This window comes from Oenanthe melanoleuca, chromosome 2, assembly GCF_029582105.1.
Source record: "Oenanthe melanoleuca isolate GR-GAL-2019-014 chromosome 2, OMel1.0, whole genome shotgun sequence".
NCBI classification, from domain to species: Eukaryota; Metazoa; Chordata; class Aves; order Passeriformes; family Muscicapidae; genus Oenanthe; species Oenanthe melanoleuca.
Genome location: NC_079335.1, coordinates 92,658,240 through 92,684,597, shown reverse-complemented (window position 1 = coordinate 92,684,597; position 26,358 = coordinate 92,658,240). Strand labels below are relative to the sequence as shown.

At 41.5% G+C, this 26,358-nt stretch overlaps 1 protein-coding gene across 1 annotated transcript in view; it reads right to left on the bottom strand.

Annotated features, from left to right (window-relative positions):
• The window catches only part of RAMP3 (receptor activity modifying protein 3), a 47,003-nt gene that overhangs the window by 18,497 nt on the left and 2,148 nt on the right, over positions 1 to 26,358 (bottom strand). Inside the window, exons 2-4 of the mRNA XM_056482826.1 lie at positions 20,479 to 20,800; positions 4,417 to 4,446; positions 1,296 to 1,428 (exon numbers count right to left, since the gene is read on the bottom strand). Of these exons, the coding sequence (XP_056338801.1) occupies positions 1,296 to 1,428; positions 4,417 to 4,446; positions 20,479 to 20,800 (485 nt within the window). The remainder of the gene's footprint in view (positions 1 to 1,295; positions 1,429 to 4,416; positions 4,447 to 20,478; positions 20,801 to 26,358) is intronic.

Below are 26,358 nucleotides of genomic sequence, written 5' to 3'. Positions count from 1 at the left end.
ATCTACCTTTTAACAGACTGCAAGATTTTAAAGTCATCAAGGTGTGCAAATAAATGTGCTGAGAAGGAATCACATCTAAATTGATAACATGCTGTCAGATATGAAGCATTATCCACATGTGGGGCATTTCAACACAGGTGCTGGTGCCAAGGGAGTCATGGGGAGCAGCTGCAGTCCAGCATTTCATTTTCTGTGATCCTGCTGGTGATGAGCTAGCCAAAGTCTTGCACCACACAACATGACACTAAACAGGACACAAGACCAGTGACCCTACAAGAACATCTGGGGCTCAATGACACCGTAAGAGGTGTGGTGACAGCTGGCTTGGGGCTGCTCTGCCTCGCCAGCAGCCTCCAGAAACAGCACCAGCACAGTTTCAAATGCAGGAAGATGTTCTGCTTTGGGCTGGCTTGTACCATACCAGCTCTTGTTCACTTGAGTCTTGTTTTCTGAAGTGCTGAACACCTGCAGTTTCCCCTGATTTCAGCTGGTGTAGAGGGTACTCAGAGCTTCCAAAAACCAGGCATTATGCATGAGCAGACATGGTCTTAAGAAGATGTTCCACAATGCCAAAAATGCCACCAATTTCACAAACCCTGTGAGTTTTCTCCAGATCAGAATTTGAAGTGTGCAGCTTTATAGAGAGATGTTCAAATATCTCCAGTAACTACGGATCAGGAAAAGAGATTAGAGAATAATAATGCCACCCTCATTACTGTCAGTCTTGCAGTACTTTAGACATCCAAACAGAATGGGTGGTGCTCACTCTCTCCATGCTGGCTGGTAGGCAAAGAAACATGACAGCAGGTTCAATAGACAAATCATTTTAATTTGGATAGGGCAATTTCATATGAGGTGAATTTCTGAAACAGTGTCATTTAACAGAAAAAAGGGAAATCAGAAGAGGGAACTGGATTGCTGTCAAGAGAGAGAACAGCATGATTCTAAAAGCATTATTGCTATAGTGGTTTTACAGAAAAGAAATTCCTTAGGGATTGTTGGTTTAAAAGGCACAGAAATACAGATTAAATTTAAACAGGACTGTCTGAGATAACACAATAGCAACTAGCATTTAATAGCCCACTGGTTAGTTTTCATTAAAGTGGATTATTTTGCACACTGTTTGAGTTAAGAGCTGGGTGTCTCTGTATGCACATGGCCTTACTGCAGGGCTTAAGAGCTATAGCTTACCCCTCTGCAAGTGGCAACAAAAAACAGAAGGTTTTCTGTTTTCTGGAGCAGAAATATTTTATATGCATTATGTGAGAACTATTAAAACCAAAACTAACTCTTACATGATAAATTCTGTCAGGTTGCACCACTTTTTTGAGTCCACTTTCTTCATCATCTCTTCAAAGAATTTCCCACAGGCAGGCAACTTTTCTAACATGAGAGATTCATTGCAGAGCTCAGTCTGTTGACGTGCACCTAGGAAACATCAGAAGCACTTTAATCACAAACACTGAAATAGAAGCACAAACACATCACTCAAATTTGTTCACACAGTCCAACTTGCCACTTACATTCTCATAAGATTAGCATTTAATTTTCTAAGCAATTTTAGAAAATAGACAAAATAAGTATTTACACAAATATGTTAAAAAACATAACTTGGTATAAAAAAACTGAAGGTTACCATATATAGTACTGCCTTTTAAACCTAGCATAGGGGAACCTATCTAATAACTTTTCTAATCTTACTTATCTACTACTCATTCTATCTCATTATCACCCATTTGCATTTTTAGTTAAAAGCTAACTGGATCTCCCCATCCCCCATCTCACTGCAGAAAGCACTTTTCAAGCTTACAAAGATGCACTGCATTCAGCTAACTACAGTACTGTGAAATTACTTTAACATTGGAAATATTTGTATGTCTTACCAGCTAAAGGGTGTGAATTTCCACAGTCACAGCTTTTTCTTTAGTTTAGCTGCTAAAGAAATTGTCTAGAGAAGAAATCCTAAGAGTGGCTGAGGGAGCTGGGGTTGTTTAGGGTGAAGAAAAGGAGGATCAGGGGAGATCTCACTGCTCTCTGCAACTTCCTGAAAGCACCAAGTTGTGCCAGAGGAGGTTTAGATTGGATATTAGGAACAATTTCATTCTCCAAAAGGGGTGGAACAGGCTACTCAGGGAGGTGGTTGAGCCACCACCCCTGGAAGAATTTAAAAGGTGCGTAGATGTAGAACTTAGGGACAAATTTTAGTGGTAGACTTGGCAGTGTTGGAGTAACAGTTGGACTTAGTGATCATAAAGGTCTTTTCCAACAAAAATAATTATATAATTCTATAAATTAATTATATGAATTATCTACAGTTATCAAATGAAATCAAAATTACAGCATATAGCTACTTGCAAAGAAAGAGACTTGACCTTGACTTGAGCAAGCCTGCATCTTTTTCAACCCACAATGGCAACTCCAGTATATTTAGTCAGTCAAATGTTTTTCTCACCAGCACATGCCTGCACTGGAGTACAAAGACAATATTTTGTTGTTTCTTATAAAACTGAAATTCTGAAAAAATTCTCTTCAGACTAATGTGTTTGATTTTGATAAGCCTGAAACATGTTTTTTTTTTTTTACCAAGCCATTAAATATCTTCCTTTACCTCTATAGATGCCACTATTTTGACCATTCCAATGCATAAAAAATGCATTAACATTGAAAATTACCTGTAAATATATGTATGTAAACATCTTGAATACAAATGCCTACATTAAATTAGTCATAAAAAACCTGTGTAATTTTTCCCCTTCACAGCAGCTCAAATCCAAGAAATGTATTTAACCAAACAAACCTGCAACCATAAACTGTGTATGCCCCTAAACTGTGTAAACCCTAACTGGTATATCAGGGAATCCCCCTGAGAACTCTGGAGGAACAGTTGTTTTTTAAGAATAAAGCCAAGGAGAACAGACCATTTACTCCTAGAAAAATTTTTTCACTGAGAACATATTTACACCAGGGAGAGGAGGTATTTCTTTTGCTTCTATTAGCTACTTTGAAAGCAGGATCCTATCACTGCTGACAAGAGCTGGTGGTTCTAATTTTGGGTGGTTACAGCCAAACACACTGCCTGAGGCCAACTGAGGTCAAAATCATGCAGGACTTTGCTTGGCAAGAAGAGAAGTCCTCATGGTCCCATTCCTTACTATCTAGCAAAGAAAACCCCAAACTCTAAGGCAAAATGGCTGGTCTCAGGCTTCACATCATAACCCAGCCATCACTCAGAAGTTTGAGTGTTCCATTTGAAATGAGGCATGTGATTGAGAACCAGGCTTGAGCAAACATCATTTCGCCCAGGAAGGAGCTGGGCAGGAGCGCTCTGCAGTTTAACTCCAGCTGTCACAGCTGACTCCTCAGCTGGTGGTCACTCTCTGTGATGCTCTATGACAAATGACAACCATCTCATCTGGCCAAATAAACACTTTGCTTTCACATATTTGCCAAGAGCAGCAGGCTCATAATGGGACAGCCTATGCTGCACCTGAAATAAGTCTCCAACTTCCTACAGACCACAAACCTCTCCAGGTGTGTGGCTCACTCACTGGGACCTAATCCTTGCTCCTTCATCATGTCTGTCAGTGTTCTTAAAGCTGTCAAGAAGCCTTCATCCATGTCAGCAAAAAGCCAGAACTACAATTAATCACCAGTGACAGAAATGGCAAAAATTACCACACAGGGGCAGCACAACTTTACCCATGAGAAGTTAGCATATTAACATGGATCCTGCCTACTTAACTGCTCCTGCCAATTCATCTGGCAGCTGCAGCAGTTGCCAGCTACACTTTCCTCAGCTAGACCTACAGATGAATGCTAAAACCTGCAGAATTCAAAACCACATGAAAATTGCATAGCTTGCAACTTAAATCCTGCACTGATGCTTTGGCAAAAGTTACACAAAGCTGCTTTTGCTGGCAGGGTGTTGTAAACAGCCAGCTATCATTTGATTTATAACCAAATCCAACAGAGTACAAGTTTTTCTTCCACTACATCATGTGTGATGACAATTTAATCCAGCCCCTTCCCAGCAGGGTGCTTGAATGGATTTTCCATGCCCTTGGTATTTTTGGTTGTTTGTATATAAAAGTGCAATATTTTTCAGGGTCATAGAAAAAAAAAAAAAAAAAAAGCCTCTATCAGAGTCATTTGAGCACGATCTGATGACACAAGAGTTTCTGTCTAAACCCCTGACCAAAAGAGATCAAAATCATGGATGATTCAGCAGTTTTACCATCACTATCGAGAACAACCTTTACAAAACACTACAACACTCTCTGCAGCCAGTGGACAAGACCAGTAGTAAAAAATGCACCACAACTGACTAATTGAAATGAGATAGGATGGAAGGGTTTCTCAAAAGTCAACCATTAGCAAAACAGAAACTGAAATTTGAATTTTTGAAGTAAGACTCACCTGCAAATCCAAGCGTCATTAGACCATTAACTAGAAAGGAAAAAAAGAAAAAAAAGAAAAAAAAAAAGATGAGTTAGAAATTTACACACTCATATAAAAGGATTAGTGCAATTACAAGTAGAGGATAACTACATTTCAACAGAATATTCAAAATGCTTATTCAAACAAGTTTCAGTTTTCTTAAAGAGAGTGTCTGAATGAAATATTGAGCATTTAGAGATTTATGTTTTTTAATTCCTTTTTATCTATCCTTTAAATGGCTGAGTCAGACTTCTTATGGGACTGTATATACCACTCCTTCTTCTAGTTTCTAACATTAAGAATTAGAGACAGGGCTTCAAGCTTCTTAAGGGTGAAAAAGTTCAAGAAGATAACACACTCAAAACATGTACCGCACATTCTAACATGTAGAGCAAAAAAATCCTTTCATTGTTAAGCAAACACAACACAACCATAAGGAAGTGTGTACTCTCTTTGTTAAAAGCATATTGCTGTGTTTAAGTCTCCAGCTTTTGCAGTGAAGTCACACAGTTTCAAAAACATCACAATCAAAACCTGTAAGCTTCTCATGCAGAAGGTACTCTGACACAGGTATGTGCTATATTTGGAAGAGCATCCAAATGGAAACACACCATACCAACAGAAGAAGCCTTCTGATTAGTGATCTGCAGTATATTCAGATGGATTAAATTAACAGAAGCCCTCTGTGTTTGCACAGCTCCAGCCACACCCAGGATATTGTAATAGCTAAGAGGGACATGGCTTCAATTATTCTTGATGTCCCACTGAAAAATAAAAATTGCTGACAAATCTTTATAGCATTAACCTCATATCAGAAATTAAATGAATGATTCAAAACAGATGGGTGCTTCCCTGGCACCCCAGTAAAACAGACCAAGATACACATAGCAGAGTATCAGTACCAACCATTAATCTAGGCCATGGTCACTGGGATGTGCCAAGCTGTCAACTGAGTTAACTGAAAATTATGGTGTACATGCATGCAAGAAGAATTTAGATCCTTCTAAGGAACATATTTTTCTTCCAGAAAAGCATTAATCTCTGTCTTAGTTACTAACGAGCCAGCATGTACTGTGAAGAGCAGGAATCCACACATTGGAAAATTGTCATGCCTCCAAACACACAGAGATGAAACTCCATAATACACTCTGATGGCTGTATGTCTTTCTCAAACAGAGCATTTTTCTCTCCAGGCTATCAGCAGATGGACTAATAAATACACTTGATTCCCTCAGCAGGTTTTTCCTGAATCCTCATTTGAAAAAGTGCCTTATTGACCACAGAAAACTGAAGATCACACTAAAAGCACATGTTTTACAATGAACCCAAACCCACCCATCCTGGGTAAACAGTGTAGGGCACACATAGATACTCCCCTGGAAAATCACAGACTGCACCTCCAATCCTTATTCCATCAGTTCCTATCACTGTGCTCCATATCTTCCAGAGTTATGGCTACAGTGATACTCACAAGACCACAGCAATGCAAATAAAGAGAGGATTTACAACTATGAAGAACCAACTTGCCCCAAGTGTCAGTGAGGAAAGCTGTGAAAAACCAAATAATGAATAAAGGGTTACAGGTTAGTGCTCAAAAATCCTCCTGCCCACAAGAAAATGTGCTTTTTGCATTTTTTGATCAGCTCACAACAAAGTAACACAGGATGTTTTTCAGCTATTCTCAACTCTCAAAAGAGTCCACATACCTTCAGAGAAGGGTAAAACAGCCATTCAGATCATCATGCACCACCCCTCTATTTTCTTTGCTCTGAGATACTCAACTCAAGAAAGATTTCATCAGGATACTACTGCATGCTGGTCATGATAGTTTACAAAAACTTTCCAGTAGTACTTTCAAGATGGGGCAAGCTCAGCTTTTTTCTTGAAAGGCTGATGCCATGACATCTCTCATTAGAAGATTCACAAAAGTAAAATGGGTCAGTGTTGAAAGATGTTACCAAGACCACAAGATAAAACAGTTAGAATACAGTCCCACCTAAACCAACATTTAGGAAGAGAAAAGGAGGCTCAATTTAACTCTACTAGCTGCCTGAACTAACTGCTCACTTTTTTTTTTTCTCCATACACGTTAGCAGCATGTATGATCATCCCTGGCATCAGCTGAATCTGATGGGAACCACCATGTCAGAGCCAGAGCAAGAGGTGAAGCAAAGGATCATCAAATTAAGGATGAGGAAAAATAGGTCTGAAGAGCTTTTGGAAAGAAAAATAGAAGAAAAATAAGGTAGGAGACAGTACTGAATAATAAGAAAACTGAGGAAAATAAACCAATTTTTTTTATTCACAACCTTCCTTAAGATCTTGTATATGAAAAATCTCATCCTAGAACTTCACTAAAACCTGGTATTATCTACTCTCCATCCTCCTTTTGCAAAAAGACATCATTCTGACACTAAAAAGCAAGTTCAAAATGAGATTCACATGAGAAATGGAAAAATATTTCTCAATGCTTATTTTTCTTCTATACTGTTATTATTCATTGATATTTTTCCCAGAGGCTTAAAAGAAGCACTGAATGTCTGTCTTGAAACTATGAATTGCTATGTGTTCTCCCTACTCCACCTTTCTCCTAACATGTTTTAAGAACAATTCTGAAAATCTTGTGTAAATATATGAGTGAAATGCTACAATTTTCACTTGTCTGAATGTTTCTTCAAGATGCTATTACTGATGGTATAGTAAGATATTTTGAGTGGTTCCCATATTTTCTGAGAATAATTCTTATTTTAACAGATAAAACTGTTATGCATGCTTACATGCATCAAACTGTTATGTTATAAAAGGTATGCACCTTTTAGCCAGCAATTACAGCCATGTAATACTGTGCATATTCTTCAAAATTTGTGGTGTTTATTCAAAACCTCATGTTTATCAGCTGTAATTTCATAAGCAAAAAGAACATACAAGGACCTTGAGTTAAACCTCATGTCAAGAGCCTACCTCTGTATCTCTTTTTAAAGGCAATCCTGCCAATCTCCATCATCTAATCTTTATCTACATCAGGACAGATCTCCATTGGAAGTTATGTACTAACCAAACAGCTGCCTCTCTGCAGAACCTGAAGTTTCACTGACAACAGCACACAACTGTGCAAGAACTGCCCTGACATACAGTTCACAAAAGCAAGTAAAACCAGAGTTTGAAATGGGAGTTGCTGCTCTACAATGATGCACATATGATTTGTTGGAAACCTAGGTGAGAGATTAATACCCTATTATTAATATAATCTATATATATCTGTATAATTTTGTCATACTGACCAAATGTCAATACCCCCATTTTCTTATAAAACTGATTTTAAATACTGAAAAAGCCTATCTTACAGCAGTTCCGTGTTTCTCCAGGTATTTAAATGTTGAATAAAGCTACCTGTTGCACAGGATCATGTTAAAAATTCAACAATCTTTCATGCAAACCCCAAGTCACACCATCACAGACACTTCAGGGTATATAAGGCAAAAGAAATTCCCTGTGGAAATTACTTCTCCTATTCTCTCACACAATGTTAAGAGGCATCCTACTACATAAGAAAAAACACCACTGGTTAAATTGGCATAGGGTTTCCTCTTTATTATCTGTTTCCTGGGCATTCATAGTTTTAAGAGATTCATTTCAGTACAGTCTGTCTGAATACAGAAGGACAAGATGAGCTAACACAAGCATTACATGGTTGCCTTCCAAAGCCTTTTTCAAAACTCCTCTATTTGGGTCAGGTCAAATGTACATGGCCAAAACACAACACACTCTGAATAAGCTAAGAAATCCCACAACTTGATGGGAAAGCCCAGAGGCCACTATAAAAGTGGAAGGAAAGGAAAAATAATGCTATTGGTACAAAAACTAAACCACCTGTCACTCTTTAAATAACTCTCTGCACAACATACATGGCTCAGAAGGTCATCTTTTGTTCTTTTGACACTTCTTGTTAAGAGGAGTGGGATGGGGAGAGGGGGACTGGGACAGGACACAAGAACAACATGACATGGTATGAACACAACCAAGGAAATGAGGCAACTCAAGTTCACAGAGTCAGGCAATGACAGGAACTCAACACAAAGGAAGGATGCCAGGAATAAACAGAAGCTTGCAATAAATATAGTACTTGAAAGAAGTGTTACACTTGCATTCAGAAAACAATATGTCTCAGTGTATGGAGTGGCAGGAGCAAGGTAAACCTGTTGGCAGAGTGCACTGATCTGTCTCTGGGTTCAATAAATTTCCTTGAGAGCTAGCATAACAAGGAACTCAGCTTTGCATTATCTCCTGCTTTGATGCTGAATCCTTTTTCAATGCTCTTTTTAATCCCCTTGTGTCAATGGTATGGAAGATGCATATGTAGCCATAGAAATATAATATTCAAAACTAAAAGGGCAGCTCAATGCTTTATCACAGTTTGAGGCCCTACATTATTGTTTTTTAATTGTGAAGGTAATTTCAGACTGTTAACTATTTTGGACATTAGGGTCTTCGTCCTGCAGAGCAAGAAAAGCATGAAAGGAAGTAAATTAAGCCTTTTCATTCCATCAGTAGAAATCAACAGGGAATGCATCTGAGGGCATCAGCTGTTCCAACCCATGCTGGTAAAGAGCTCCCCAGCTTTCCAGTGACTGCTGGAAATGTGGAAATGAAAGGAAATGTGACCATTATTCTGAAATCATGCTTCAACTGAGACTCTTTCAGAGTACCAATACAAATTACTGCCCTTTACATAGTTTTTTTCAAGTTCTTAAATCACTGCTGGCAGCATATTAATAATGAACCACAATTTCTGAACAATCTCTCTACTTCCAGAAGTGGTGGATGGGTTTTCTACTACTTTGAAACTGGTATGCTCTATTTAAATAAATATATAACCAGTACTTTTAATAAAATATTTCTCTATTAATAATTAATAATTTATCAAATAAATAATTAAATTAAACATACCAGTTCAACAACTAATTTGCAAAGGGATTTCTTAGCCATACACTAAGATCTGTACTGTGCTGGAAGTTGCATGGCTCAGTCAAAAATTTAACTATGTTTTCTTCAAGCCTTTTCTGTCCCATTACATTTTTGATGAAGCAGTATGTAACTGAAATGTAAAATACATTTTTTTCAGAACCACTGACTTTCAGACAGTAAATATACTAAAATTTTAAGAGCAGACTCAATTGCTTGAAGTAAACTTTGTTCACACTTTTGTAAAGTGGCATACACAAATGTGATCCTTGATTAGAGATCCATCCTTCTAGAAAGTAAAACTAAGGAAGGGTAAGAGGAGTACATTTGAAAGAAATCTGTGGCATTAGAAACTGTTTAAAGATGGCATTTAGCAACAAGCACAGCATCACCAGCTGGTCCAGGAGGTGCTTGTCCCACTCTATTCTGTGCTGCTGAGGTCTCACCTCAAGTCCTGTGTGCAGCTATGGGCACCTCAACATAAAAAATACATTAAGCTATTAGAAAGCATTGAAAGGAAGGCTGCAGAGATCACAGAACCAGTTAGACTGGAAAAGACCTCTGAGATTATCAAGTCCAACCTATCACCTTGTCAACCAGACCAGAGCAGTAAGTGCCACATCCAGTCTTTCCCTAAACTCTTCCACCATCTCCCTGAGCAGCCCATTCCAGTATCAAATCACCCTTTCTGTGAGGAAATTCTTCCTGATGTCCAAATCTCCACTCCTCCTTTCAGGCAGCTGCAGAGTGATGAGCTCCCTCTGAGCTTCCCTTTCTCCAGGCTAAACACCCCAGCTCCTTCAGCCACTCCTCACAGGACTTACCCTCTAGACCCTTCATCAGCTCCACTGCCCTTCTCTGCACTTCAACATCCTCCTTAAAGTAGAGCCCCAAAACTGAACAGCACTCAAGGTGTGGCCTCACCAGTGCTGAGCACAGGGGGAGAATCACTTCCCTAGTCCTGCTGGTCACACTATTGCTGATACAGGCCAGGATGCCATTGGCCTTCTTGGCCATCCTGGCTCATGTTCAGCTGCTGACCAGCACTCCCAGGTCCTTTTCCAGCAGCAGTTTTCCAACCACTCTGCCCCCACCCTGCAGCACTGCATGAGATTGTTGTGGCCAAAGTGTAGGACTCAGCACTTGGCCTAGTTGAACCTCACACCTATTGATCCAGCCTGCCCAGATCCCTCTGCAAAGCCTTTCCACTCTCCAGCAGATTGACACTTGCATCCAACTCAGTGTCATCCACAAATTCACTAAGTGTAGACATGATCCCCTCACCCAGATCACCAATAAAGATATTAACCTGAGCCCAACACTGATCCCTGGGGAATCCCACTAGAACCAGACACCAATTGGCTGCAGCACCATTCACCACAAAGTGAACACAAAGTGAACACAAAGTCCAAGCTGTCAGCTGCCAGCTTCTCCAGGAGCATGCAAGGTGTCAAAGGCTTTGCTGAAGTCCAGATGGTGAAGGGGATGCCATATGAGGAGCAGCTGAGGTCACTTGGCTTGTTTAGCCTGGAGGAGACTGAGGAGAGACCTCACTGTGCTCTACAACCTCCTCAAGAGTGGAAGCAGAAAGCCTGGCAGTGATCTCTCCTCCTTGGTGCCAGAGACAGGACCTGAGGCAATGCCTGAAGCTGTGCTAGGGATGGTTTAGGTTGGTTATTAGGATAAGGTCCTTTACCTAGAGGATGGCTGGGCACTGAAACAGGCTCCCTCAGGAAATGGTCACAGCACCAAGCCTGAAAGAGTTCAAGAAGCATTTGGACAATACCCTCAGGTACATGGTGTGATTCTTGGGGCTGTCCTGTGCAAGGCCAGGAGCTGGACTTCAAAGATCCTTGTGGATCCCTTCCAATTCAGGTTATTCTATGATATAAGGTGGAAGAGAGTTCCAGATGGTTACACACATCAGAAGGTTCCTCTGGTCAGCAGATACAAGCACAACACTCCTAAAAAACCCAAATTCACTGAACTAACATCTGTGTGTGTTACTTAGGATGTAAGGCAAAGACTGTTATTCACCATGGATCTGTGGGCCTGCCAAAGGCTTTGTACTCCTTGTTTTCATCTAACTTGTGCCTGGGTCTTCTGAGTCTCAGCATACAGCAGTTGCCACAGTGTGTAACATCTAGAACAACCAGACCATTGCTCTTCATGATTTATGACTACAGACAAATGCACTGCTAGCAAATGGAAGTGACAAATCTTTTTTTCACCCCCTGAACATCTCTGCTTCAGGTTCACTACAGCCTTGTGAGGTACTGCTACTGAGGACTCCATTTTAGATGAATTATGGAAATACTGACAGAACTAGTCAGAAGTCTGTCTAAGGTCACAAGCAGAAACCAGCAGCAGTCTAAGCTACAGTGTGAGCCAGCAGCAGTCTGGTGCCAGTACCTATTTCACAACTACCTCCTCTCAGAAAACATTACCAAAGCAACTGAAGAACATGATCTCTCTGCCCAAAAGATAACTGTGCAATATGTAAGCTGTGCAATTTATGGGAAAGGTATGCCAACTAATGAGACAGCATAATTCTCATTCTGTGCCCTCAACAGTGAGAGTCACACACACCCCAGACCACACTAGAACTGTGACAGCCCCTGAAGCTGGCCATCTGCATCCAGGACCAGCTCCACACTCTATCACCTCATCACCTGGAAGCACTAATGGCTGCTCATTATTACAACCCAGATGTCTGTCATTAGTCATAGAGGCAGGAAAACACAAAAGGAAATGTGATGTGATGTAAGGTTTCCCTATACCAAGGAAAAAAGTCAGCATAATACAGACTTTATTCCATACCTAACCACCTGTGAAAGAGTGTGAAAAACCAGTCCCTCAAGGCCAATAGAGGCTGTAGTTTGCTCCTGTGAGGTAGCCTGAAATACAAGTCAAGCAATCTTTTTTTTCTTATTTTTTTTAAATAACTTTGGGAAGGGGAAATGACCCATGAAGATTTCACAGACAAGGGTCACTGCACACTCCCTCCTGAGGAAGTGTTTAAAACCATGGGATACTTGAAGACATTTAAAGTTCCTTCTTCCCTTGACAGGCAGAACATTTAAATCAAGATATTACCATCACAGAAGGCCTGGGAAAATTTTTTCCTTTTCTGACCAGATGACAAAAATTCCCACTCTGCAAATCCACCTTCCCTTGATGTTGCATGCAACCCTCTGGCAGATTCCTAACGCTGTTACATACCATGCATACAACAACATCATTCCATCAGGTGTCTATCAAGCCACTCTATCACAGCCCTCCTCAGCTGGACAGGAGGAGACAAAATATAATGAAAAGCTCATGTGTCAAGGACAGGGAGAAATCACTTAACAGCTGTCATCATGGTCAAGAGACTCAACATGATAAAAGTAATTTAATTTACTGGCAATTAAAATCAGAGTAGGGTAATGAGAAATAAAACCAATTCTTAAACTACGTTCCCCCCCTACCTCTCTCTTCTTCCCAAGCTTCATTTCACTTCTAATTTCTTTATTTCCTCCTCCTGGAGCAGTGCAGGGGGATGGGGAGTGGGGCCTGCATTCAGTTCACCAGGCATTCTCTCTGTCACTCCTCCCTCCTCAGGGGGACAGCTCCTCACACTCCTCCCCTTCTCCAGTGCTGTGCCCCTTCCACAGCAGACAGCCCTCCACAAACTCCTCCAGCTTGCGTCATCCCTGCAGTTCTCCATGAACTGCTCCAGCCTGCATCCTTCCAATGGGTCTCAGGTCCTGCCAGGAGCCTGCAAGCTTCCCACAGGGTCACAGCCTCCTTTGGGCATCCACATGTTTGGGAATGGGGCCCTCCCCCCCCTCTTCTGCACTCACCAGAGGTGCTTCTCTCTCATGCTCTCACTCCACACTTGCAGCTGCTGTTCTGCACAGACTTTTTCCCCCATCATAACTATGTAATCCTAGAAGAGTTCCCACTGCCACTGATGGGCACTGATGGCCTTGGGTGACAGCAGATTCAACTGAACAATATTGATTATTCTCTATTCATCTACAGATCAGGGCTTGCTTAGCTCCAACAGTATCAGTGGGCCTGAAAAACAGTTTACCTAAATCTGCCTGCTTTCACAGTCTCAGAGATGTTCAAAGGTTGATATTTTCTGTGGCTTTGCTACCATATGGCAGGCAAACTTTTTCATCTAAAGCCTGAGCAAAATCCTCCTAAGGATTTTGGAGTCATGCAAGAAATAAGTAGAAAGGAGAGTAGATAAGAGAGTATTCCCTTCCCTCTAGTTTTGCAAATGTGTCAGCAATAGTTTTACTCATGAAGTTATAAAAAGCTTAATTTATTTATACAGCTGTGGAGTGGTACAGTCTGACACCAGAAGGAATCCCTAACATCTTCCAGATCTTTTGTAGAACGAGGTAAAGAAGGTCTTACAATAATTTCTGGACCAAGCCTAGAACATCTGCTCAAAGACAGATATGGTTCATAAAGATTTCTAGTGTACAATTCAAGACTGCAAGAATCCCCCATTTGTGTTTATTTTACATTGTTCCTACCAGCATTTTTTATTTCTTTGACAAGTTTTTGTTTTCTAAACCACTGCATGATAACGTATGAAGTAGCTGGGAGGAAAAAAAAAACCTAAATATTGCACAGGCATGTTTGGCATGGAACAGCACGAGCCATAGAGCATCAGGCATCCTTATGGTGTTGCAGTGCACATTGCACCTGTTCTGTACTGCTCCATCAGAAAGGTAAGACAAAGAGGAGTTAGAAAATACCTTAACTAAAACTCACTGAAAATAGGAAGTGTAAAATGTGACATTACTTCTTTCACACAGAGAGATTTCTCCCCCCATTTTCAAAAATATTTAAATCCAAGAAAAGAGCACTAATATTTCTTTCCAAAAATTTTAAAATACAGAAAGAAAATAAGTATTTTGAGGAGCTTAATTTTCTTTTGACCTTTACTTCACAACACTCTGACTTTTTTACTGTTTCTGGTTTACACTGGAGCCAGTTAAATAGAAACTGGACTGATGGCTATTCCAGCAATATTATCTCTATTTCATTGTGCATCACTAAGTGTTTCATGGTAAAAAATTCTCACCCCAAACATAGCCCTGCAAGTATGCTCAGCAGCCACATTTAATAATGGCAAAGGTTACCATTCCTGAATGCAAATCAATCTGGGTCCACTGGTCAAAAATAAGAGATCTACATTATTTTTTAACATGATACAGTCTGTTCTGACTTTGTGCCAGCTTGAAATACAGACATAGCTAATAAAAACCTAAATATTGATCTGCTTTCTAAAAATAAAACAGATACAGAGGAGATTTCACACATACTGAATGACAATTGATGACTCCATGGAAATAAAGGCTGAAGGCCAAAACAAATTTATTTTTCCTATTTCTCTAGAAAACATAAGCTTAATACTTTATCATTTTAAGGTTACAATGCACATTGCTAAAGACACCTCTTCTAATATTAAATTGGACAAGTTATGTTCTTGGTGCATGGAGATCCTTGAGGAGTAAAGCTGGAACAACTCATGAACTCAAGAGCTGTGGAAAGACAGCATTACACTTGCAGCCACTTGTCAAAAACAAGTTTGAAGAGAAAGACTCTTCCACATCACCCTGTGGCTGTCAGACAGCAAAACCCTGATGTGGAGACTGAGATCCCTTCAAGCACAGGCCACCTCCACCCCAGAGCTACAGAACTGGGTGTCCCAGGGACAGCCACAGCTCCCCAGGCAATTCCAGCTGCAAACACCCACGTGCCTTTCATGCCATCACATCAGCAGAACATTCTGAGGACACTCTTCAGCCACAGAGTGTGCAAGAGAGAAGATTACAGGTCAAAGCTCAAGGCCAAGTGCTGAGGTCTCAGAAGAAACCTGAGCTTTGTGTCCTATTGATGACCACTAGAATAACTTCTATAAGGTTCCATTTCCTGTTCCAGTATCTCCCCATCTCTTCACAACATTTTCTAGCTGTGAAATCTCTTCTACTAAAGGCAGGAGGGCCACTCAGAAAAAAGGCTGCACACCCCGTCAATCTCAAACTATGTCTTTTGAGAAAACAACAACAAGAATTCAAGAATATTTGATAACAATTAGAGTCTCTAGAATGAATCTCTCTGGACACAAAAGGATGCAAAAGGAATCTGTCACTTGTGACATTTGGAAACAAAATGATTTCACATAATAAGTGGCAGTCATTACAGGCCAATGTTAATCACACTACTTATTCTGACACTGCCCACAGATAATGCTCTGCAAAATAAAGGCAAATTAGACACATTTATTAGAGTGTGAAAATCTTAAGACAGATGCTCTATTGTATGGCCAGTGCTTCTGCAGTCCTTTGCTCACCCAGCTTAATCTGGTTAGATGTAAACAAGATGTGCTTTTTTGAGTCTGGTGCTGTGCCAGGGTCTCAGCAGTGCCTACCACATCCTCCTCTTCAGGTGAGAGTAGAGGGGAGCAAGTGACACCTGATCTGCAGAAGGCCATCAGTCTGTCTCCAGAGAGGCAAAATTCTGTATTCCTGGAGACAAGCTGAGGCCAAGGGCTGCTATGCAGGCATGCCCCTTGTCCAAGGCAATATGGTAGCGCATGTTAAGCTGCTCTGAAGACAACAAGAGATCATCCTCTCTACCCTTTGGACCATTTCTAACAGTGCCACTGCATTTTTTTTTTTTTTTTAGGTACTTAGCAAGGAAAAGAGCTGTCTCCTCTTTTCAGACTGTTTTCAAGGAAGCCAACATATGAGGGGAGATTAAGCCTAAAAACTTCTCAAAGGGCACCTTTCTCCTATTCCACTTTGCTACTCCTTTCTTTCCTCATACTTGCACAGTTCCACAGAAGACCTAAGAGTCCTTCAAGCAGCTATCAGGTTGCTCTACATATATATGTTAGTATTAAAATAATGTCAATTTTTTCCCATTTATATTTTCTAGTTTATCTCAATGCAATCCTGTGAAGAGATTCCTATTTTAGAAAAGACAGGCTGTTTCCATAAAACACAAAATAATACACTTCTAAAACTCTGTTCTGAAATAAAATGGTTCATGTGACAGCTTTCACTAAACTAAAAGGGTGTGAATTAAAACAGGTTTCATTATGCTTGTGAAAATTAATCTCTCTGAGCCCCAAATGAAAGCACAGTTTGCTTTTTTCATGTGTCTCTCAAGTACTAATTTCAATAGCCAAGACACAGATGGTAGCAAATGGTGTTTTGTAAGGGACCACTCAGTGCATTTTTTTCCTTGGTAGAGTAAACTGGAAATTGATTCATTTGTCTGCACTTCAAGCCATGAATCATCTCAGTTACCAGTAGATAGGTGGGAGAAACTGAAACACAAACAGTACAAAAACACAACCCAACTGACAAAACCTCCCAAAGCTCCCCTTGAGCTCAGCTCAGGACCCTTTCCTTCAAATCATGCAGTTGTTATCTGCACCTAGAGCAGCACCTGTCTACCTCAGACAGTGTAGAATTCCATCTCCACTTCATAGTCTCTTGTGATTTGCCTCACAGGCAAAACAAACCTACAGGCAAAGCCCTGAGACACCAAAGGTATTTAAAACCTTAATGAGGATGTAGATCTTTCTAATTTAGGAGCAAGACCAGCATTAGATCTCATTGCTGTGCATCAGGATTTAAAAGCCCAATTTCTCCTCCATACTTTCAGCCAGGAAAATTATTCAAAAATGCAGTGCCATTCCTCCTGGGACCAAGGCAGCTGGAGACAGCATTGGATGCTCTGTGCTACCACCTGCAGTCCCCCTGCCACCACAGGGACAGTCCTGCCACCCACCCTCTCAAGGGAACTGCTGTGAACCTGTCCCCTGTTGCACATGTACATCTTAGGAGAGAAGCAACACCTTCCCAACAGAATGAGGAGACACAAACAGGGTGAAGGGTGGTGGGAAGAATGCCTGGATCCAACAGCAAATTGGGACACAGGCTGCATGTACAGCAGGATCTTTGCTTCCAGGATGGATGTTGGTGGGGTCTGCTGCCTGCCTTCCTGCTTGCCTAATGTGGAAAATCACCTCTTTAGAAAATGAAGCACCATTTTGGGAGAGAAGTGTATTTGTTAGAACTCTGTGGTCTGCCTCAGAATAAGATGCTCTGTTTTGCAAAGGTTTGTTTGTTTTACACACACACATTCGCCTGGGTCTATTAAATTCAGAACTCCTACGACAGTATTCCCTTTCTTTGTTCCACCCTTTGCAGCTGCAAAACAGCATGACATTCATAAGAAAATAATGGGAAAAAAATCCCTTGATTCGGTTTTCAAACTTTAACCCACTAAAATTGTTTCCTGTTGGGTATTTATTTTCATCATTTGAATCCAAACTCTCCAGGACTCACATATGCCATGTTTCACACCAGGGGAGTGCAGGACCTCACAGAATTTGGACTTTTATACACAGGTTTTTTTTTCATTATTGTTTGCAGATGAGATACAGTCTTTAAAACAGAAATTAAAAAGGTAATTGGGGCCAGGCTGTTTCCAACTGTCCAGCTGGTCACCTGGGACCAAAGCACTAAGTTTGGCTAACCCCTGTGAAAACAGGATTATGAAATGCAAAAACCTACCAACTATCTTTGAAATCTGCATACAAGAACTGCTCCAGATAAGGATGACACCATCTCCCTTGATATGGGTTTATACAAATATATTGAGAAAGATTACTCTAGAATTTTAAAAATTCCCAGCTTTACTCCGGTAGCATCTTTAACTCAAACACAAATAGTACCACTGAAATGCAGGTGTTACATAAAGAATGAAGGAGAAACATTTGGGCAGGAATTCTGAAACAATGACCTGTGTGAAAAACCCACTTTGTTAAAAAGTCTTGGTCAAGCCCTTATGTTTCTTACCTCAGCTTCCATACATAGAAGTAGAATAAGAGAATTTGCTATGATAATAAATACAACACCATTTCTTAGATTTTTTCTTAGATGCTTTGATTCTACAGTCATAGGTGTCAGATTATTTCTTAGGTGCTTTGATTCCACAGTCAGTAGTTGTCTTCTAAGTATCTACAGCTCTGGGAAGCAAACCAGAGGATTTCACCTGACAGCTGATGTTTCCAGCTCTGCCCCAGGTGTTACCAGCACTTCACAGAACATGACTCTGTACCAAGCACCTCAGCTGATGCTTTCTTTCCCCTGCACACTCAGCAATTCCAGCTTCTCCTACAATCACTGAGTGAACACACAGCCTTTTTTTGCCATCCTCACTAAGCATGGACAACACAACAGGTAGTTATGCACAGAGGTAATGTGTCAAGTGTCCTAGGCAGAAAGACACAGAAAGATACAGAAAGTAGTGGTCTGAGGTTACAGAAGCACAGTCCCACACCCCACCCAGATGGGTTCCCACTGCCTTCAGTGGGCTTAGCTCTGAAGAATGGTGGTTTCACCTTAATGGCAGAGGTCACAGCTCTCTGCTTAATCAAAAGAAGCCATTAAGAATGACCATTCAATTACAGCAAAAATTCTTCCAAAATAACTAGTTTTAAAACTGTGTTTGTATTCCCAAAGAAGAAATTTCATTCTGTGCCACTTTAGGCTTTTCTTATTAAAAAAACCTGATTTCACATCCTTGAACTGTATGGTTTTTCTACTAGGAAATCAGTCTCATTTCATTAGTTCTTGATTATATCTACCCTTTCCAATTCCAAGCAAAAGTAATGCATTATCAGTTAACAGATATTCTTAAAATCTTTTGTGTTTGTGTTATTCTATTAGGAATGGAACTAGCACACTTAAAAATGTCTAGCACAATTGATTTATCTGTGCCTCTCTGGTGAAAAATGTCCTTCTTTAGCTTCCTGAGCCACAGGGACACTGTCCCTCACTCTAGTAAATATCTGAAAATAAATCTCCAGTGGGCAATTGTGCTTTGCAGAAATCACAGTTACATCAAGACATCTTCCCATGCAAAAGGACTATTGCCTAGTTCCCTCAGTCCAAGATTGCATAAATCTTTCATGTGTCCAGACAAGTGCTGGCTATCTTTTTTTTCCTTTTCAGCTGAGGAATAACAGAAATCTGAGCAACTAAGATAAGATTTTAGAAGTCCTCAAGCCAAAGAGGATCAGAAACTTGTGCATGTGACATGTCATTCTTTTGACAGACCAGCTAGGATAATGCTAGTGAACACTGTCAATACAGCTGCCCATTTGTTTGTGGGTCTTTCCACAGAAATATGTGCAGTGCTTACCAGCTTTGTACTTTGGAAGGGGTCTAAAATAGCAAACAAAGCTCAGAAGTCCTCAGACACATCTTCTAAAGCTACCAGGTCTGAATTTTTGTCCCTTAAGTGGGACTTACAGGGAATCATCTACATCTCTTGGCTTAGTGTTGAGTGAAGAGGGTCAGAGCCGACTTCTGGCAACTTTAGATGACTGCAACACATTAAATCTGAGAGCCCTAAAACAACCTTCCTGACAAGGAACAATAAAATAGTTTTTCTAGCAGCCGAGGCACTCTAAGTGAAAGATCTGAAGGATACCTGTGCTTGATAACTCCGTACTTGGAACGCAGCTGCTCCAATAGTAATCAGCCTTCAGAATGCAGGAAAAACCTTCCCCAATAGCCACACGCACCTCTCCAGAATCCATGTGGGATCCAAGACGGAGAGCCTGACTAACGCTAGAAGTTTGGGATGGCTTTCCCTGGTACTGGGTGCCCTGTTCGGGGACACCCCTCGGCGATGTCGGCGCGATGCTGAAGGGGACCAGGACCCGGCCCCGCTGCCCGCCCGGAGCGCTCTCGCCGCCGGCTCGGGATGGAGAGCCGCGCGGGGAAAGAGAGAGATCCCCGCTGCGTCCCGACCCGCCGGCGAGGGATGCCCGGTGACCCCCTCCCAAAGGGATGCTCCAGCCAAAGCGGGGGCGCTCCCACCTCCCCCGAACTTCAGCCCCACGCCGCGGCAGAGAGCGCTGCCCTCGGGGACCGCGCACACGCGAGGATGCTCAGCCGGTGCCGGTGCCGGTGCCGGTGCCGGTGCCGGTGCCGGTGTAGCAGCCCCGCCAGCCCCACCGCGGGACGGGGCAGCCCGGCGGACACTCACCCCAGAGCAGCAGGACGGGCAGCGGCCGCCGGCGGCTGCCCGGCTCCTCCATCCCGGCGCGGGCGGCAGCGGCGGCGAGCGGCCGCGGGGGACGGAGCCCGCATGGGGCGGCCGGTCCGCACCGCTCAGGGCCGAGCCCCAGCCCCAGCCCCAGCCCCAGCCCCAGGCTCGGCCCGCCCGTGGGGAGGCTCCTCTCCGTGCCTCGGCGGCCAGCCCCGGGCGGCGGCGGGGCGGGGGCGGCGCGCAGCGGGGCGGCTCCTCCGCCCCCGGGGCTCCGAGCGGCGGGGCGGACCGGCCGGGCGGGAGCGTGTGAGAGTGAGCTCTGTGAGAGTAAATGTGGGCTCTCTGTGAGTGTGAGCTCCGTGTGAGGTCGGGGAACGTTCTGGCCTTAAGTGTCCGAGGGATTCAGGACTCTTGACCCCTTGCCCTGGGAGCCAGAGCAGCTTCTCCCCTCCTATCACGACATCCCGGCCGTGGGGGTGAAGGCATGAGGAGCTGGAGGGCCACCTCTGTTAGCACACCTTGCGTGGCTTCGAAGTCTTGGCGTGCTCAATACTTACAGCTGAACCTGACCCCACACCGACCCAGAGCAGCCTGGAGTTCTAAGATGCTAAGTGTGTTTTTATGTTGACATTTCGGCTTTGCCTGTCTCTTTTCAGAGATGGTACAGCTCCTGATTTTCATCAATATTTAAAGGCTGTGTTCCTGGAGCTCTCTCTCTAGGAAATTAGCATCTCCACTAGGAAACACCAGACTGGGAAGCTGCTAAAGGCATCTTTTCTTACCTAAAAATAATGGCATTGCTCAGTAACAAAGACACAGAGTGTTCTTTTGGTTACAGGGACACTCCACCTCAATTTAGTAGAACATTAAATCGCTGCCATTATTGAAAGTCAAATGTACCATAAAATTTCAAATTTCAGAAGAGATTTTTCAAGCCACACACACGAACAAAGGGTACTTTTAGGTATGAGTCAGGCTGTTCACATAGACTTGTATGTGTGTTTGCCTAGCACAATGCTTCCAAACACTTTTGAAGAGTGGGACCCCAGCACAGGATCAGAATTATGCATTGCATGTACCTTTATAACCACTGTTTTCAGGACACAACCTTTGTCTGATTTATGCTGTTATCTAGGCTGACAGAAGTGGAAAACTTTGGAAACCACAGAGAAGGCTGGGAATCCAATGTTGAAACAGCTCTGCACACATTTAAGTGTGTCACTTAGAAAGAACCTCCTATACTTGTGTGCTACTTACTCCACTTAGCTGGAAGCAAATCTTGTAAAATACCACAAACCATAAATAAACCATAGCTCAGGGAGATCATCCTTCAGCAGAGGGGCTGCCATTTCTGCTCTGTAAGGAGTGTTTGCAAGCTGCCCCTGCCAGAAGGAACTGCAGTGAAGTGACAAGCATGAAGGCACACACACCACAGACTCCTTATACCATCTATAGTATGCTCTCTAGCAGTGAGACCTTGATTTCCATCACAAATTCCATTCCTTGCAAATCTCAAAATACAGTTAGCATTTCAAATCATTTACACTGATCTCCAGGAGGTTAAGCATCATGCTTCATATGCAATATTATATGTTTAAAATGTTTTAAAAGTACAGTATATTATGCAGTATAAAGGCAATATTTTTCATAGCACATATGGAGATAATGCTGACAGGTCTTTTTACATCAATTGCATTTGTTTTCTTTGCCTGTTTCGGATGAAAAACTGGCAAAGTGAATGTTGCTTTTTCCAGCTCTCAGGATTCAGGAAGCACTGGCCATTTTGTGCTTGTAGCACATAGTTTGAAGGTGCAAACAGTATCTCTGAGATAGAACAAATAGAATTTATAGGTAAAAGCACTAATGCAGCATGTTGCATATCTTCAGCAATGTGTCTAAAATGAGTAAGTCTGATTCACATTTGAGCAAAACCGTGACAGTGTTAGAACAGTCTGTAAAATGGTTCAAAAATTTGGGCTTCTTGCAGTTTTTCAGTAGGACTGCCCACTCCCCCCATGCTCCTTGTATTGCAGTAATGTGAACAGATTCACTCCAGAATGATTGCAAACAACCTTCTTGTTCTGCAAATCTGCCTCAGTAGCATCATGTAGCTAAATCACCAGCAGAAATCCAATTCACCTTCAAATAAGAAATACTATAAATGCCCTAAGCAGTACAAAGCTCTGAATCCCATCCCCAACACACACACTAACTGTGACCTCAGAACCACAGTCTGTTTTAATTTCCAGGCATACAGCCTCCAGAGACCACACTGACACCTTCTCAGGTACCCTGAAGACAGAGCTGCAATCACATTACTTCAGGTATTTTCTAAAATGCTTAAACCTGCTAACAAAGCACTGAGTAAAAGAAAATATAGTGACGGACATGTAGGTAGTTTTTTCAGTATGGCAAGTTCCTGAGGAGTCCATGGTGAGAAGAGATGGAAAAAGTCAAGCTGCCCAGGACAGGTATTATTGCCAGCACTACAGGCAATATGTAATTAAGGATGAGCTAATAATCTTTCCTGCTCCAGAGTTTAACTGATTCAACAGAAACTGAAAAAATAATAATATAAATTAAGAGAAAGCTGAAGACATTACACTATGAAAAGCAGAATCCTTGTCACCTCTAGAACTGGCCCAGAGAGAGAGGCTGCTTGCCTGTATGGAGAGACTTTGCCCAGTGTCAGATGAAAGCTTTCTTCACCTCTTCTTAACACAGCAATTTTGTATAAAAGACACATTAAGTTTTCAAGACCACATTTTAATGCTTGCTGGACTGAGGTTTGAAAAAGTAGATTCTGTTTGCCTGTGATTTTAAACTAAAGTAGGTCATCCTTCCTATTTAGTGCTCCTAGAAGCGTGCCATTCCTGCTCCAGAATCTATTTTTTTTAAAAAAGGATCTCCAGGTTATCAAAATAATTCTTCTCTTTTTACCATCAATATAGGAAATGTAAAAATGTGATAAACCCTACAGTTTAAAAAACAGTTTCTTCCTGCAACTCAGAGGCCCTGCTGTGGTATATTGATTGCACATAATGCCCAAATTTAATTTACATCTGTGAGATCTGATGAGCTGAAACTCTGTATGCCTCTATTACCTGAAGGAGGAGAAAAAAGAACAACTTTTTAAGTAAAGATCTTAGACTTTTTTACATAAGAATACATGAAATACATAAAAATCGTGGAATACAGAAGCAACTAAATAGCTTGACAGCCTTCTAAAGCTTAAATTTGTGGATGTGCTTTGTGATTTCAGCAGGATTTCCATGTTCAGAGCAAAGCATCTAGGGAGTGTTCACATGTTCCAGATTGCACTCTATTTCAAAAGTGCTGAGCTGTGAGTATTTAGCACCTCTAAGACCTCTAAGCACCTCTTATTTTATATACCCAGCTCTGACATGACACCCTTCCCACGGCTTTGTGGGCTTTGTTTGAAGGAAGTGGAATATTCAATTTATTTCCATACTAGTTTCTAGTACAGTAAATTGTCTTGATAATAAAAAAACCACAAAAACCAAGGAAATTCTGTACCCTATGCCATCAACACCAACACCTACCAAATAAAAATTCCCCAAGTGCCATAATGCAGGTCAAGGGACAGCAGGCAGGTTCTATGGAATGATGGCAAACACCTCTTCCCTCTCTCTGGAGAGAAGTTCCCTAGTCAAGGGTCCTCCACCACGGCACCCACCCAGCAGTGCAAAACACTCCCATTGAAGGACCCAAGTGCAAATCTGTAGGAACCAGGATGTCCTGTTCATTCCTCTGATGTTCTTTTACCAACAAGAGTACCCCAAGACCACTGGTGACTGTATGTCCTGCACATCATAATCTTCTCTTCTTGTTGTGCACAGCTATTCTTTTTCAACCCCAGCCAGAAGCTCTGTTACAACAGAAAATCTTTGTAATTTGGCTCAGGGATGGGAAACAAATCATGCCTTCATTTTTAATGTAAATGTAAACATAAGTAAAAGGCACACAATGCCCTATTCCTTCTAGACTAAATAAAGGCAAAATGAATTTTAAAGGTTTTAAACACTTCACTATCAGTTATGTTCTAGAGGCCCTGACTTTCTGCTCAGAAATTAATTTTGTTTTTTGTTGACAGGCTGGCTGAGCAGTTTGGAAGATGCCGGGAAAGAATAAATAGGCTGTCTCCCATACATGGTTGTGTCTCTGAGAAATAACTCAGCTTGGAAAATCAGGGAGAAAGATACAAGAAGAGAAGTTTTTGTTTTTGTTTCCTTTTATTTTGTCCTATTATTTCCTTAGAAGTAATAACACTGTTAGAATTTATTTTGGTACAAAATCTTACAGAGCTGAAGGCTGAGATATATTTGAAGGAACATTCAAGGATGATTTTATAACCATCATAACTCAGTGACTCCACAGAGATTGGTGAGATAGCAACATAAAGCTACTGCAAGAGAAAGCAGCAAAGCCTATTTGAGTTCAGTCTGAGCACAGGATTTCTTATTCCACATGTGGGCTCTGATCAGTGCAGTACTGAACCAGAATCTCCTTACATGAAAACAGACTAACTTTCCTTCCTAGGTGCATGAATGACTGTCTCTAGGGCTGAGCATGACAAATCCAAGGACACTTCTTAAATGAGAAATTCCATAAATCTCCATTCCATGGAAAAATGCAGCACTATATAAAATGGAAGACATTACTACAGTAAATAGAATGCTATTTGGTGGCACAAAATCAGTGCAATACATAACATTTCTTTTATTATCCAGGCATAATATTGTACTATATATGTATATCCAAGTATAATATTGGACTATATACTGTATATCCAAGTATAATTGTCCTTCCAAAATAAAATAGAAAATAAAAAAATAAGTCATAACGTATTTTCATTAAGGCTGAGCTCAACCTGCCATTGCATTCACACATATTTCTACCATAATAAATCATCCTATTTTAATCTTGTCATCTCTACAGCCCCAAGGCAACCCCAGTTCATGCACAGATCACTCACACCTCTTTCCCTGGCACATCTCACAGCGTTTGCTACAAATTGGATAAAATGTGAGAGCAGGCACAGATAGTGCCTTGTGCTGTTCTACTTGACCTATTTCCCTCTGAGTGCCATGGTGCAGAGCCCCAGCTTTCATTACTTGAGGAGAAGACCCAGAGAGCTTCCCCCTTATCATGCATTCACTGTATTAGTACTACCTCCCTTACTCCTGACTGGGAAGAAATACACAGTGCATACTTTCACTCATTAATGAGAAATTTGGAGAAAATTGGTTGGTAGTGTGCCTGAAGAACATCACTGATTTTCATGATTTTCACATCCATTTAAAAAGGGGAAGGAAGGAAAGAAAGGTGGTGTTTCAGAGACACCATTGCTTGTATTTCCATCTCTTTCATAAATCTGCCCAGGGATTGCAGATGTATCCATTCACAAGGGTTCTTTCACTGTTTGACCACATGCTTTCATGTCTTGGGATTCCCTTCAAATGATCTCAGTAAGGAGACCAATTACTTCCCCCACACGGAATGAAATTACTGTTTGCATTTACAAGTGCATCAATTAAAGGTTTAATCGAGTTCATTGCACTTGCAGAAAGGAGAGCATCTGCTCAGGTTCTGCTGACCTCAAATGACAGAGAGTATCTCAGTGTGACAAGTGACTGTAACTCTCATTTGAAAAAATGATGTTTCTCAAACATCTGGGGCAGCACAAAAATTAGAACAGGACATGGGTGGGAACAGTGGGTTGAAGATTTATCCTGGTAGCACTCACTATCCTTGCCCTAGATCAAACAGCAGTGCAGGCTGCTGGGACCAGTGTGCTCAATCTCTGCTTCACAGAGAACCAACCTAAATTTCAAGGAAATTCCTACTATTAAGAAA